Raw genomic sequence first — 15,098 nt, 5'->3', positions numbered from 1 at the left:
GTCTATTTTTGTTCTATTGCCATCCAGTATTTGTACGGTTGCAACGTTCCACTGCTGGGGCTGTTTACCCTAAAGTTCCTGAAGTGTTTCCTGAAATTCTAGTTTTAGTCCTGGGAGTTCCTAGTCTTTTTCGTTTGTCTCCAGTGTTCCATTGAGCCCTGGTGTTTAGATTAATCCTTTCCAGCTAGGGCTAGGCGATATGGCGTAAAATTCATATCATGGTACAAATAGAATCCCATCAGGGTAATGGTATATATCACCATATAAACATGTAAGTGTAAAAATATATATTGCAAGGATTTTTTGAATGGCTGTTCCGGTGTTCCTAGAGTTTTATAATCTCCAGTGTTTGCAGTGTTCCTCGTATTTCTAGTCCTTCTATGTTACTTCACGTTACTAGTACCTCTGTTCTCGTGGTCACGGAGTGTTCCCAGTGCTTCAATACGGTGGGGGTCAAAGCACTCCTCGTGTTTCTATAGTGCAAATGTTCCCAGTGTTCCTCGAGTATCAAACACTCCTGGAGTCCAATCTCAATCTTTCTAGGGTTTTAGTGTTTCAGAGCCCCAGTGTTCCTCATATCCCAAGTGTTTCACTGTTGCCATAGAGTTACTAGCAGTGGTCTCAGTGGTCCTGAAGTGTTTCCCAATTTAGCCGGGGCTTCAACAGTAGACTTTCCAACACTCCTAGTGTGTTTCAAATAGTCTGCGTTCTTTAGTGTTTCAAGATTTCCCTCCATTCCTGCATTTCTGTCATGGTTCAATAAAGCACCAGTGTTGGGACCTGAGTGGCATAAAGAGTCCAAATACTAGGCTACGCTAAGTAGGGCAAGAATCCAAATCCAAAGATTCAAATCCAGTACAGTAGTCCCATGAGCATTCTGGCATACGTACATACACGCACACAACAAAGACGCTAAATATAGTTTCCCATTTGCACTTTGGAATATTAATTATCATTCTTTGTGAAACTTCAAACCAAAGCTGTTTTTGTATGTGTATGCACAGTATGTATGTACTGTATGTATGAATGAATCATCAAACAAGTTTAAAAATTAGTCAAAGACAACACAAGTAAACAAAAAATGTAGTTTTTAAATTAAGGTTTTTATTTTTAAGGGGAAAAAAATCCAAACCTACATGACCCTGTGTGAAACATGGCCCTCCCTGTTAAAACATAACTGTGGTTTATCATACCTGAGTTCAATTTCTCCAGCCACACCCTGGCCTGATACTGCCACACCTGTTATCAGTCATGAAACCACTTAAGTAGGCCATGCCTGCCAAAGTGAAGTAGACCAAAAGATCATCAAAAGCTAGACATCATGCCGAGATCTCAAGAAATTCAGGAACAAATGAGAAATAAAGTAATTGAGATCTATCAGTGTGGAAACACATAACACACAAAAAATAAGTTATTTTTCTTGAACTCTACTGTTTATTTGTGTGAATGTGCAGTGAGGGTTTTATGTGCCTAAAAAGCAAACAAGCACACCTCCATACAGGAGACAGATGGTGGCAAGGTTTGCCGGCCGGTGGAAGACAGACAAACTCTGCTGGAAGCCGACAATATTTTTAGACTTGTGCTGACAAGGAGGCATGCAGGAAGTAGACACCACCCCACTCCGAAAGGTGGGTGGAGAGGGGGGGGGGGGGGTGGAGAGAGAGAACGAGTCGGCCCACCGGGAGTCGTTAATAGCAGCACATCACACACTGGGCCAGATGAAAGCAAGAGTGTGCTTGTACATGTGCCTGTGTGTCAACTGGCATCAAGCTTGAAATGCAATTTAAGCTTGAGAAGCACAGACAGCGCCCCTGCCTCTACTCCACAACACTGCAGGCCGTGTGCATGGGAGCCAACAGCTTTTCTACCTCCTTGCTGAAATATTCATACTCTTATGCAAACCTTCCTCAACCCACATTTTTAACCCCGCACCCACGGTACTGCCCGTTATACCTCTGCAACCCAGGAAGTAGTCTGACTCAGGTTTCCCTTTTTATTTGGTACATATTTTTCTTCCAGTACATAGTGCCTTGAGATAAGAATTTAATTTGCTTCCCACTGAAATGAATGTAAGTGCCATTAATTCATTCCAGCCTTATACCAAAAGATAACAAATATTTTTGTAATGTGTATTTTAATAAGGGAAAATAGCACTCCATCACACTTACACATTTAGTTTTCTTCCAATATACAGTATCAAATTTGTATCATGATACTGTCAGTAACATTGCAAAAATATACATTTTTTCTGTAATTTGTTGTTCTAGACAATAGTTTCTTGTCGTCAATATGAAACCGTATGTATCAAGACAAGTATTAGTGATACCAGCTACTGGGTATCAATATCAACGAGCATAGTCTGATGCCTTATGGGGACTGAAGCAAGGGTGGTACAAAATATTGATATCAGGAGGTATCGTTATATTATATATATTACATTGCTGCGCTCTGTCTATTATTGATTTGATCTCTGGATCGTATATTGTCATCTTAAAGTACACTATCGCGACACCATCATTAAACATCAATATTGTCAATCTCCAATATCACAGTGCAAGACAATGTGTCTTGTTATTGTACAGTATTGAGATATGATACAGATCAATACCACGATCCTGACATCGATCTGTATTATCTTAATCTTGTGATACAGCAATTCTGATTGTGTCATACAGCATTTATGCGATATTGCATAATTGCTACATCGGGATATTGATCTGTATCATATCTCTATACAGTACAATATCAAGAGACAACACTATAAAGTACTGATCTTGATATTCTCCAATATATTGTCACAAAAACACAAAAATCGTATAATAATATTACAATGTAGAGTATCGAAGATTTGATACACCCGTATACAAATTTGGATATTGTTGCTATCCAGTTTCACAGTTCAATATCTTGATTATCATGCAATCGCTGCATTGTGATATCGACACTGTGATTGATCGTTTCAGTATCTTACTGTACTGTAGTCAAAGTTCAAAAGTATTGATATTGCAAAACAATATTTCAGTATTGATACACCAGTATAAAATATCAACTCACTGTAATTGATTTGATTGATTCATTGATCCGGTAGGAAATGATGGATGAGTGTGGCTACACTTGTATCAAATACACAATCAGTTTTGTGATACGGATATCTTGATATAGTGTATTTGTATATGACTGTAAAAATACCTGTATCATCACAATGTTATCACTTGTAGTACAGTATCTATACAACAGATACCACTGTTGAAACACTCCAATACATTGATTATCCTGCAATCTCAGTATCGTGATTTTTGATGCATCGTGTCTGTAATCTGTACAGTATCATCCATCCATCCATTTTCTTTACCGTTTACCCTCACTTGGGTCGCGGGCTGCTGGAGCCTATCTCAGCTATCTTCGGGGGGGAGGCGGGGTACACCCGAAACTGGTCGCCAGGCAATCGCAGGGCACATAGAAACAAACAACCATTCGTATCAATAGACAGCAAATATTAAATAATAAATATTTGCACCAAGTGACTTTTGACACCAAGTAAATCGTAAACTTGGACTTTGGATGACATCGGAAGCTGCGTGGGCTCGGTCCAGCATCCATCCACCTGCCGGAAGCAGAAGAAGTGCGTTCACGTCGACTCGGAGATGCTGCGTTTATGTACGCGCGTGGGGTCATGGGGAGGGTGCCGCCACAAAAAAAAAAAAAAATCTCCCGAGCCGAACCGTACGGTTCTCACTTGTACCAAACGTGGATGGAGCGTAAACGCATCATTGTAGCTTGTGTCAAGCGTAGATGGTGCGCAAAGCAATGTAGCTGGTACGTAAACGCTGCAGCTCAGCCGAACTGGACCATGTCTAATAACAACGTAAACACACGCACAATGGTAGACACTAGACATCGGTGATGCAAAGCGCACTTACCTTGACTTGCTAATGTAAAGTAAGATACAAAAAAAAAATTAAACTATAGTCCAAATGTGCATTTTTGTGCCTCTTCTTCAATGGTTGTTTTGGGATCGAGCTTGTCGCTGCTATTGCGCAGACAGGACGTCGGCACGCAACGTAAAAGCGAAATGACACGAAAAAGATGGATGACTACAAAATAAATGAGACAGACATGCACTATATACAACGACGAAGCGGTAGAAGCCTTCTCCTCCTCCTCCTCCTCCCTCCTACCCTGCTTTACAATCTGAAGCTAATTCCCTGCCGACGTCGTCATGATGACGCACGCATGCGCACAAAGTCCCTCCTGATGCCGAGGTCGAGACTCCATCTTGGAACAAGTGGGGTGCTTAGTATTTTGGTTTGGGTTCGCGGTGGTTATGAAGGAGCCGGAGCCCGGAGGACAAGGCTCGGATGGAGGGGGCAGCCATGGCAACGTGACCCTGTGGTGTTCAAAGTAAAGCCCCTCGACTCTCGACTCTCCAGGTTTAAAGGCTCCAATTCCTACATGGATTATTCTCTATAGTGTACACACTACTAGTGTGGCCAACATTAACACTCAAGTCTTTTCCATCTTTATCTAGTCCATTCCTGTCTTTTCTACAATTTTCCTCATTAATATTTTGTTCTTTTTTTCACTCATTCCTCTTTTCCAGTCACTTTCTGCATCATTTGTTTTTCTTATATACCCATCTTTTCTATCCCTTGCTTTCATCACTTTTTTCCTTCTTTCACCCATTGCTTTTCCAGTCCTCTTTCATTTCTTTTACCGATTCGTTACTGTACCTTCACATAAGTCATCTTCCACAATATTTTTCACATATTTTTTTCTTCCATCCCAGTCCTTTCTAGCGTTTATTTTACCGAGTTATCTTTACCATTTCCTTTATCTAATAATCTTGTCCAACCTTTGCTTTCATCGCTTCTATTTCCATCTATTAAATCCTTTTAAGCATTGCTTTTCCAGGAACTCGTTTTCTTTTACCTATTCCTGTCTTTTCCATACTTTGCCTTTCTCACTCATTCCAGTCTCTCTCTCTTCCTTTTAATTTGTATATTCTTTTCTATTTTCTATCACCCTTTGGTTCAATTACTTTGATCTGTCTTTTCCACCTCTCCTTACCTTAGCTTCGATTTCCACCTATTTTTTCCCCATCACTTTCTGCAATTCCTGTTGTATCCTTTGCTTTCATCTTTTATTCTGGGATTTATCATCCTTTATGGTCGTCTATTTTGGTCTTTTCCAGCCTAGCCCCCTCCCATCTATTCCAGTCTTTTCATTCATCTATCAAATGTCTTTTCATCCTTTTTCTTCCACACAATCCTGTTCTCCATTCGCTTCTTTAATTTGCAACTTTTCAACTATTTGTCTTTTCCATCCCTTTTGCATATTCCTGGCTTTATTCGATTCAGGTCTTTTTAATTCTCTTCTTTCACCTATTCTCATCTTTTTCATCTATTGGTCATTTTCATCATTTTCTTTCTATTTGTTTTCCATCCCTCTCTTCTGTTGCTGTCTTTTCCATTCCTTTAATTTTTCTATTACAGTGTGCTTATATTTCTATAAAGTGGTGAATAATTGCAGCCAGGCGGAGGAAGACCACCACTTGTTTTGCCATCCCAGACCAACCTGTACTTAAACAAACGCTTGTTTTATTTATGATGAATAATCCTTGGTGAAGGTCAAGTGGGGGATTAACATGAGTTTGGTTTTCTTCTGGACAACTCAGTTAAATGTCCATAAATATTTACCAACTTTGTGTTCATAATATACATAATTATTACATTTACAAGCCACATCAGGCCGTCACTGTGTCACACACACACACAAGAAAATATGGCATACAGAGCAAGTAAAAACCCAAAAATCAAAATGAAATTGCCTTGTTTTTTGGTTGATCAGGATTTGAATTGCAGTTTAAAAAATGTATTCGATTTTTTTCAAAAATTGGGGATTTAAAAGAATAACTCCTTTTGAATTTAAAGTATATATTTTTTTTTTAAATTGAAGCGTAAGCATTACGACTCTTCCTTCTATTGGTCTCACAATTGGCCTCTTGCAATTCTACAAGAAAAATTCTGAGACAATTTACTGTCTGAATTGTCAAAATTTGTGGAATCTACTAATATCTAACTTTTCGGGAGTTACAGAATTCTTAAAAACAGAATTTTAATTTCAAGATTTCGAGACGAGGGTAAACATTACATTCTTTCGTTAGCCGCAGAATTTTCCATCTGAATACAAAATTAAAAGGTGGAGTTCTCAAAGTTGCAGAATTTGTGTGTCCAAATCTTAGTTTGCAATGTTAAAATTCATGTTCACTAATTTAATTTCATTATTTTAAAAAATTGAGGTAAGAAATTGTGTCCAATGTCAAAGTTCTGTGTTCCTGCAAAAGTCTCAGAACGTAGTTGTTACGCCAGTAAAATTTTGTTCGGAGAAGAAATGTGCTTATTAATTGGAAAAAGAAAATCATCATCCAGGGTGCATACATTTGTTCTGTTCTACGCTCAAATTAAAACTAAGGTAGGCTGAAGTGCAAACTGTTAGTTGTTCTGCGGCCATGCACAGTTCTAAAAAAAATAAATTAATTAAAAAAAAGGAATAAAGGGCAAAAGAATGAAGAAACTACAGGGCTGTGTTCAGAATAATTCACTCATAGTCTACCCCTAATCACTATACAGCGATTTTTAGGCTATATATACACTTGGCTAAAAAAATCCCACCGTTGTGATTCGTTATTAAGGAATGAGTGCCTCCTGCGTTCACAATCATTCACTCATTCCCTACGCCCTAATCACTAATAGGGATTTTCATTTTGTATAGGCTGAAACGATTAATTGAATACTCCGTATATGGGAGCCCTATATAGTGGATAGGGACGCGAGTGTTTTCCCAAGACAGCCAAGGTCTTCTTTTTGTAAACAAAATTGAAATAAATGTTTTGCCTTTTTCTCAGCCAAAGAAACATTAGCATCGTCATGTAGCGTCGTTTTAACGCTGTCAGCGCTCACGTCTCTTCCGGAAAACAAAATAACATTCCCTTAACGTGCAACATCGAGGAATGTTGGGAAATGCGTCAAATGTGAAAACAGGAGGGTGACATGGCACACGTCACACTGCATTACATCACTAACTTTACATTATGCCCCTACCCCAGCATGCGTAAGCAACCATTTGCCGTACAGTACGCCTCAAGGCTAATGTGCAATGCTAAGTTTCCCCACCCTGTTCCCTTAGTTGCGTGCATCAATATTGTAACTAGCTTGTGAAGCTAACGGAATCTCGCCCTTTTCCTTCAAAGGAGTTTATGTAATCGGTAGCAAAATGATGAACAACAACTGTTAGGTTACCCACCAGGAAGTATTGAATGTTAGGTAGAACATGTATTAATAACTAGAACAAGCTTACAATGCTACCTGACTCCTGCATTTTACCCATCAAAGTAGTTAAGGTATATATATTTTTTTAAGCTTGCAACACTTACCAGATTCTCACCAGAAGTGAATGTGAGAATTATGATGGCATTGTAACATAGTGCACAATTTAGCTATATTGCAATGCTGAGTTTTGCTTGTACCCTCAAAAGAGTGAATGGGTTGTACTTTACACATTCACATTACCATAACTGCTAAGAGATTCCCACTTGGTTACCCAGTGAATGTTAGCAATCCCTTACCATTGCAAGCTAGTACACTGTCTAGCTCGCTTGGAGTGCTAACAGAGGTCCAACCTGTTTTCTCAAAAGAGTGGTGTTCTAACTGGCTTGGAATACTAACGAATTCCTGCAAGGTTCCCCATCAGGACTGAGTCAGCAATCTGTTAGCACTGGCAGCTACTAAAGTTAACTATCTTGCTACGCTATGGGATTTGCAAGCGCTTCCCTCAGTGGAGTACGCGTTTACACTAACAGATTCATGCCCGTTTACCCACCAGTTGTGAGTTAGCAATTCCTGCCTGTTTACCCACTAGTGGTGAGTTAGCAAGCTAATAGCATAGCGAAGTGTGAAAACTGGCAATCTGTTAGCATTACAAGTTAGTACAGTTAGCCAGCTTACAGTGCTAACGGACATTAAGCGCGCGTTCTAACTAGCTGATGTTCCGCCTGGTTTCATTTAGTGTCTTCTAAATTGGATGCAGGGCAGCCATATTAGCCTAGGGATAAAGTCCCAGGCTGTGGACTGTGTGCTTATTTACACTTCAGCAGCAATGTTTGTAGTTTTGGTAGTGGAAGTTGTACTACAAGCTGAAGCTTCGGTGGTGTTGCTTTGAGAACTCCTGTTGCCGCTGGCGGGCACTAACGTGGGTCAGTTTGTCCCGCCGCTCCGCCGCCCGGTTCTGTTCCCGGTCGCCCTCATCGCACGTCACGCTGCTGGCATCGCTAAGGTCGCCCAAGTGCTCGACCGAGTCGTACTTCTCCAGGTCCGAGGCGATGGTCTGCAGGCTGAAGACAGACAGAGAGTCTGACCCAGCACGCTCGCGCTCCTTGTCCGGGTCAGGGTCACTAGGTAGCGGGCCGCTGCCCCCGCAGGCTTCGCCTTCCTTGTGGGCGTCAGACTCGGCCCCTACGGGGGGGCTGCGTCCGCCGCGCACCGGGGTGTCACGGCCCCTCTGAGCGTGGATCTGCTCACTGATCTGCTCCAGGTTCCTCAGCGCGATGGAATAGCGAGTCTTCACTTTGGACACGTGCTGCTCCAGGTGGACGACTTTGGTCTTGTGCTCCTGGGAGACGTGTGCACGCGCACACAAACACAAGCCAGACACAAAGAAAATATACACACACACACACACAAAGGAAATACACTCACGCACATATAGGAAAGACACACAAATACATCAATCATACAGGCAGATACACACGCACAAGCAGGAAACACAAATAAACACACGCACGCGCGCACACACAAACATCACCATTAGCATTTAAGTGGCTAACACAGCTAGCTCCTCAGACCCATGTCTCATGACTCCCTTATTTACAGTCAGGTCGATAAATATTGGGACATGGACATAATTCTCATATTTTTGGCTCTAAACACCACCAAAATGTATGTGAAATGAGCGTGCTTTAACTGCAGAAATTCAGCTTTAATTTGAGCGTATTTACATCCAAATCAGGTGAGCAGTAAGGTTGGGAATCTGTGGCATGAGGCCGATTCGATACATATCTAGATACACAAGTAGCGATTTGATTCTAAAACGATTCGATACAATTCGACTCAGTGTGGGAGACATACGATTCTCGATTTGATTTTCCACATGTTCTAATCATAAAGAACCTTGACTTAACCCAATTTTATGGAATGACATTTGTCTAACCATATTTTAAAACATGTAAAGTAAAGGAACACTTAAACCTGAGCATTGTTGCTTTTTGTGAATTCAGGGAAGCTCCTTTTATACCCAATCATGGCACCCACCTGTTCCCAATTAGCCTGTTCACCTGTGGGATGTTCCAAACAGGTGTTTGATGACCATTCCTCAACTTTCTCAGTCTTTTTTGCCACCTGTCCCCGCTTTTTTGGAACGTGTTGCAGCCATAAAATTCTAAGTTAATGATTATTTGCTAAAAACAATAAAGTTCATCAGTTTGAACATTAAATATCTTGTCTTTGTAGTGTATTCAATTAAATATAGGTTGGACATGATTTGCAAATCATTGTATTCTGTTTTTATTTAGAACACAATGTCCCAACTTCATTGGAATTGGGGTTGTATTTTTTAAACAGCAAAATAATTATTTGAATAGACCACAACAATACAACAATTAATTTTGAAGATTTTCTCTTGAATTTTATGATAACTAGCTTAGTTCAAGTTGCGACTGTTGTGTCAATGTCGAGACATACCTGGCTGTCTCTCTGAAGTTTCTTTTTAGGGTCGCACAGTACCAACACGAACGTATAAATGGACCGCGAGGACTCGAGAAGAGGCATTAGTTTGCTGAGTTAAAGCCCAAGGAAATTGCCGAGATGTACCTACCTTTGCCATATTCTCTGCATTTCTACAATCTGCAACGCACATTTCGCAGACAGCCGTCGGTGTCGACGGCAGACTTGACATAAGGTGCGTAACGAGACGTTGCATTCAATGTTTACAACTCCTTGGGGAACGTTACTTTGCTATTGCTGTGACCACAAAAGTAGCTTAACGACTGAAAAGGTATTTGATGGCAAAATTGTGACGCTACTGAGAAATTTAGTTAAACTAGTAGTGTCGCTTAGTTGTAAACATAACGTTATCTGCGGAGCACAGCGTGAGGCCTCTCGTGCTTGTTTTCCGAGATGAAAACCATAAAGCCTCAGGCAACAGATTCTTAGCCTCGCGAAAGCCGGTCCACAGCCCTACAATCGATATATCTAAGGATTCCTGGCGGATTTTGTATCGATAGTCTAGTCTGCTCCCGATAACAGTCGTATCTCTCGCCTTTACGAACGGATATCCGGTCGCATCGGTTTATCGTTCCCAACCCCAGGGAGCAGTGGAGGAATTATCACAAGTTGTATGTGTACCTCCCACTTAAGGGTCCAAAGGTAATGAGACTAATTCCATCCATCCATTTTCCGTACCGCTTTATCCTCACTATAACAATCATAAATCCAACTTTCAGATTTTAAATCTTGGTTGCAAATCCGTTGCAGTCAATTACAGTCTGAAGTCTGGAATGCATAGACATCACCAGATGCTGGATTTTATCCCTGGTGATGCTCTGCCAGGCCTCCACTGCAACCGTCTTCATTTTTCATTCAATTTGTCTTTAGTAAGTGAAATGCATTGCAACTGACTGGCGACCAGTTCAGGGTGTAGTCGTCCGCCTTTCGCCCGAAGTAAGCTGGGATAGGCTTGTACCAGAGTGATGGGATGAGAAGTGTACGGAGTAGGAAAGGAACTGCTCATGATCCAAAACATACCACCATATCAGTGAAGTATGGTGTTGGTCGCGTCATAGCTTGGGTATGTAAGGCTACTATTGGAACGCGGGTTCCCATGTTTATCGATGATGCAACTTCTGACAAAATCAGCAAGATGAATTCTGAAGTCTTTAGAGCAATATTTTCTGCTCATATTCAGCCAAATCCTTCAGAAGTTATTGGACGGCCCTTCACAGTGCAGATGGATAATTACCCGAAGCATAAACCAAAAGCAACCAAAGAATGTTTTAAGGAAAAGAATGGGAATGTTATGCAATGACCAAAGTCAATCAACTGACCTGAATCTGACTGAGCATGCATTTCCCTTGCTGAAGACAAAACTGAAGGGAAAATACCCCCAAAACAAGCAGGAATTGATGACCGTTGCAGAAGAGGCCTGGCATACTTCAAGGATTTCCAACCAGGTATTAAACAGTGAAGGTTTGATTTATGTTAATTTGTCCTATTATTTTTGGTCCCTTAAAAAGTGTGAGGCATATATACAAACTGTTGTACTTCCTACACCGTATACCTGATTTGGATGTAAATACCCTCAAATTAAAGATGAATGTCTGCAGTTAAAGCACATCTTGTTCGATTCATTTCAGATGCATTGTGGTGGTGTTTAGAGCCAATAAGATGAGAATTATGTCCATGTCCCAATATTTATGCACCTGACTGTATGAGCCTCACCTCCAGTATGTGGTTGAACTGAGCCTTGAGCTCAAAATAAGGCTTAGACTTGATGATGGCTCTCCTCAGGGACTTCTGCAGGGTCTGCACACGAGCCTCAGCCTCCTGACATGCGTGAGTGACACGCATGTGCTCGCGCTCGCTGCGGAGACGCTCCTCCTCGGCCTCGTTCACCTGCAGCAAACACACACACATACACGGCAGTCTGAAAGAGACACAAAAATGCACACACACACACACACGCATGCACACAAAGACACACGAACACAAGGGAACAAACTGTCTTGCTGAGACGTGATGACTTGCATGTTTGTTGTCACCTTGGAGGTGGCGTGGTTGAGCATTTCCTGCCAGGTTGGGTCCAGGGTGTTCTTTCCATCCGCCATGAGGCCCTGCTCTGCCACGTACACCATCTCCCTGGCCGCCGTGTGCATGGAGACGGCCCGCTCGTAGCTCAGCGCCGCCTTCTGGGTCTCCTGCTGAGCCTGCACAAGGAGCCACACATGTTATCATACCCGAAGGACAGACTATCAGGCACGTTTTCAGACCTGACCAACAAACATGTCATCAGGCCTGACACAGGTGGACCACAACACACATTATCAGACACCACACACAATTTTAGACCAGATACAAAAGGAACACCAAGTGACAAGATTTCCCAAGAATGGCAGTCAAAATGCTGAGTTTGGTTGGAACGACCCCTTCAACCGGAGTGTAACGCAGTAAGACTTTTGAAAATCGGATGATGGGTTCCAAGAAAATTTTTATTTTTTGTCTCGGAAAAAATTGCCTTATTGGGTAACGTTTTTGTGTGATATAGCCTTGAGAAAATCTGGTCAAAAAAAACTATTTACAGTAAAACGAAATAGCTTATTTCCTAAAAATATCCACCAATAAGGTTGTATGGGCCAAAATTCCAAGGGGCCAAGTTGACGTGTTAAAACTATTGTGACCTTTCAAACGGCGTCACTTGCTCTAAAAACTCAACATAAATCACGCAAATGGAACACTATTTGTGAGAAGAGCAGTGTGGGCAGTAGGCATAGGTCATGTAACTTTCTTCATCGTTATTACGTAAATGTATTTGTTATGGAGGACTTCAGAGGCATTTAAAGTGCTCATTCAATGATTTTTAGAAAGGCAGCCTCTACACACCGGGATCACCACACACAGTTTCAGACTCAACAAATAGGAACCACCACACACCCTAACCCAAAACACAGGTCCACCACCACACACATTATCACAACAGGACAGACACCACCACCAGCATGTTATCAGACAACACATGGGGACCACCACACGTTATCAGACCCGACCCTTTCAAATAATAATAATAATGCAACAGCCCAATTCAAGATGTTTGTAAATCAGTGAGGGTGGGGCCCCGTTTGGGTGCCAGAACACAGCATCAAGGCACCAAAAGAAGCACTCAAAGCCTAGGCTCATTCTCAAATGATGCTAGAATGCTAGTGTTTAGGTTACATCTACCATGACCAAGGTTAATTGGAGAACACTAGCTTTTGCCACCCAAAAAAGTTAAATCATGGTCCAACCATCCATTCTCAATACCTATTATCCTGTTCAGGGTCACGGGGTGCTGGAGCCTATCCCAGCCAATTTTGGGGAAAAGGCGGACTACACTTTGAACTGGTCGCCAGTCAGTCACAGGGTATATATAGACACATACAACCATTCGCGCTCAACACACACAGTCACTGAGTGGGAACTGAACCCACGCTGCTTGCAGCTAAGTCAGGTGAATGTACCACTACACCACCAGTGATGTGAAATCATGGTGCATTGTCAAAAAGATAATGTAAGTAACTCTTAACAATAGACACATGAGGCTAATGGCTAGCATCTAGCATTACTGAAAACACTTTTATTGTGTGCAAACCTCCTTAGCCAGCCGCCGAGCCTCGTAGTAGGGCCTGGCCTTCTCGATGCAACCACCCAGCTGTGAGCTGTGAGCGTTGAGCTTCCGGGCAGACTCTGTGAGAATCTTGCGGTATCCCGACCGAGCGTCCTGGACAGGAGAAGCACGAGACGCAAAAGATTCCATTTCTCTGACGTGGACATGATTGGATTTTGCGTTGGGAGTGCTACGGGAAGCACTCCAGCACGTCTAAACTATTATCATCCAACGCAAAGCTCTCCGGTTTCACAGTTGCGATAAATTGAATGGTCATATTGATTGGCACCAGTTGGGTAGATGGAGCGAGTGTTTTAGCTGCAGGATTCCATGGAAATTTAGAAAAAGGACGACAACTTCAACCCGCTGTTGTCAACTCACATCCAATTGCAGTTCTAGCTTGTTTATTTCTGCGCTGGCTTCGTTCAGGTGCTCCAACTCTTCCTGGGAGAGAAAAATGACCACAATTTAAAGTTTGTCTGTCAAATCATAAATATTTTTCAGAAAGTAAATGTAATATGAGAATAATCCATTTTTACCAATATAAAATAATTGAGAAATGAACTCTAATCTTACAAGAATTAGGTTGCAACGGTGTCACAAAAAGAAATATTCAAGTACAGATACCTGAATTTTCTTTTTACTTTACTACAGTTAGTGTATTTGAACTTCGTTACTATCACTACTGCAGCTCCGCTTACAAGTACGTGATGGAAATAGACCGTCAGTACATACATAGCACCTGTGCTCCAGTTAAAAACTTTGAAAAAATTAAAATAAATAAAAAGTGGTTCGTGTTGAGTTTACCTGTATTCGGGGGTCCAGTTCGTCGTCGTAGGGGCTGTGGAGCTGCTCGCCCACTTTCGTCGCTTTATCGCTGCCGACATCTTCACGGCAGGTGTCCCTCGGCGACATCTCTCTGGCCGCAGTTGGCTCACTTTGGGCGGATTTGCCCTCGTCTTCCCCACCGGGTCGAACCTCCCTCCAGTCTCCGGCGTCAGACTCCCCGGAACCGGCGGGGCTCTCCCGCAAATCGCCTGGCTCCATGCCAGGCCAGGTGGTTTCGAGAATAAATATATCCGTCCAGACGCTATGACTTAGTCATACGCCGAATATACTTTAAAGAGGTTTAATGTAATAAAGTGTGAGTAAATGGGGAAATGCGTCGAGTTGTAGTGGGTGCTAACTGCCATATCAAATCACAGTCACTTAGCAACCGGGGCTATGCTAGCACAGACCGCACACTGACGCGTTATTGTAGGGCTGTAAACGTCACAAAAATTTCGGCGCTCTTCTTTGTGGCGAAAATAAGACAGCGTAACGAAATTAAGATGCCGTTCACTGTGCCCGTCATCTCTAGTATCTTTTAAACGCCTCATTATTGAGTTTCTCCGGGGTAGCTAACCAGCTAGCTGGCAGTTTCGGTCTCACATCATTACTAACGTGAAGGGAAGTAGCAGAGCAAGTTGGAACAGGTGAATTTCGGGCCGATGCGGCTGCCGTAGACACACGGAAGTATACGATAGTGACGTAAAATTGTGTTTCTTTTCGATTATGAATGTCTAAATTGAAATTATTTATAGCTGGTTTAACAAGGTCCTATGATTTTTATATTGATTCTAATAATTAAG

General features: G+C 41.9%; 2 protein-coding genes across 9 annotated transcripts in view; both read right to left on the bottom strand.

Moving 5' to 3' along the window:
* gabbr1a (gamma-aminobutyric acid (GABA) B receptor, 1a) overlaps nt 1–4,229 on the bottom strand; it is a 77,556-nt gene extending 73,327 nt beyond the window's left edge. For 2 of the 8 annotated variants that reach the window (XM_061775694.1, XM_061775703.1), the window contains exons 1-2: nt 3,921–4,228; nt 3,353–3,604 (exon numbers count right to left, since the gene is read on the bottom strand). The gene's annotated coding sequence lies outside the window, so the exon portion shown is untranslated. Of the gene's footprint in view, nt 1–1,193; nt 1,277–3,352; nt 3,605–3,920 lie in introns of all 8 variants that reach the window. The other 6 variants (XM_061775698.1, XM_061775696.1, XM_061775699.1 and 3 more) reach the window with 6 other exon arrangements.
* A 1,348-nt stretch (nt 4,230–5,577) lies between these two features.
* On the bottom strand, nt 5,578–15,056 carry sh3bp5la (SH3-binding domain protein 5-like, a). The gene is made up of 6 exons (XM_061775707.1): nt 14,275–15,056; nt 13,849–13,911; nt 13,453–13,581; nt 11,870–12,034; nt 11,550–11,723; nt 5,578–8,667 (listed from the first exon to the last, which is right to left on the bottom strand). Exons 1-6 carry the CDS (start codon nt 14,512–14,514, stop codon nt 8,185–8,187), a joined length of 1,254 nt encoding a protein of 417 aa, XP_061631691.1. The 5' UTR covers nt 14,515–15,056; the 3' UTR covers nt 5,578–8,184.
* Between the last annotated feature and the right edge of the window lie 42 nt (nt 15,057–15,098).

Source organism: Phyllopteryx taeniolatus, chromosome 6 (genome assembly GCF_024500385.1).
Source record: "Phyllopteryx taeniolatus isolate TA_2022b chromosome 6, UOR_Ptae_1.2, whole genome shotgun sequence".
NCBI lineage: Eukaryota > Metazoa > Chordata > Actinopteri > Syngnathiformes > Syngnathidae > Phyllopteryx > Phyllopteryx taeniolatus.
Note: the sequence above shows the minus strand (reverse complement) of the source record. Positions and strands in the feature narration are given on the sequence as shown.

Excerpts from the sequence above, each read along its gene's own strand:
- sh3bp5la (XM_061775707.1), bottom strand. The coding sequence starts at position 14,514 with ATGGAGCCAGGCGATTTGCGGGAGAGCCCCGCCGGTTCCGGGGAGTCT. Across the intron at positions 13,582-13,848 it reads AGCTAGAACTGCAATTGGAT|GACGCTCGGTCGGGATACCG; the intron begins GTGAGTTGACAA and ends TCTCCTGTCCAG. Across the intron at positions 12,035-13,452 it reads CTCGGCGGCTGGCTAAGGAG|GCTCAGCAGGAGACCCAGAA; the intron begins GTTTGCACACAA and ends CTCCTTGTGCAG.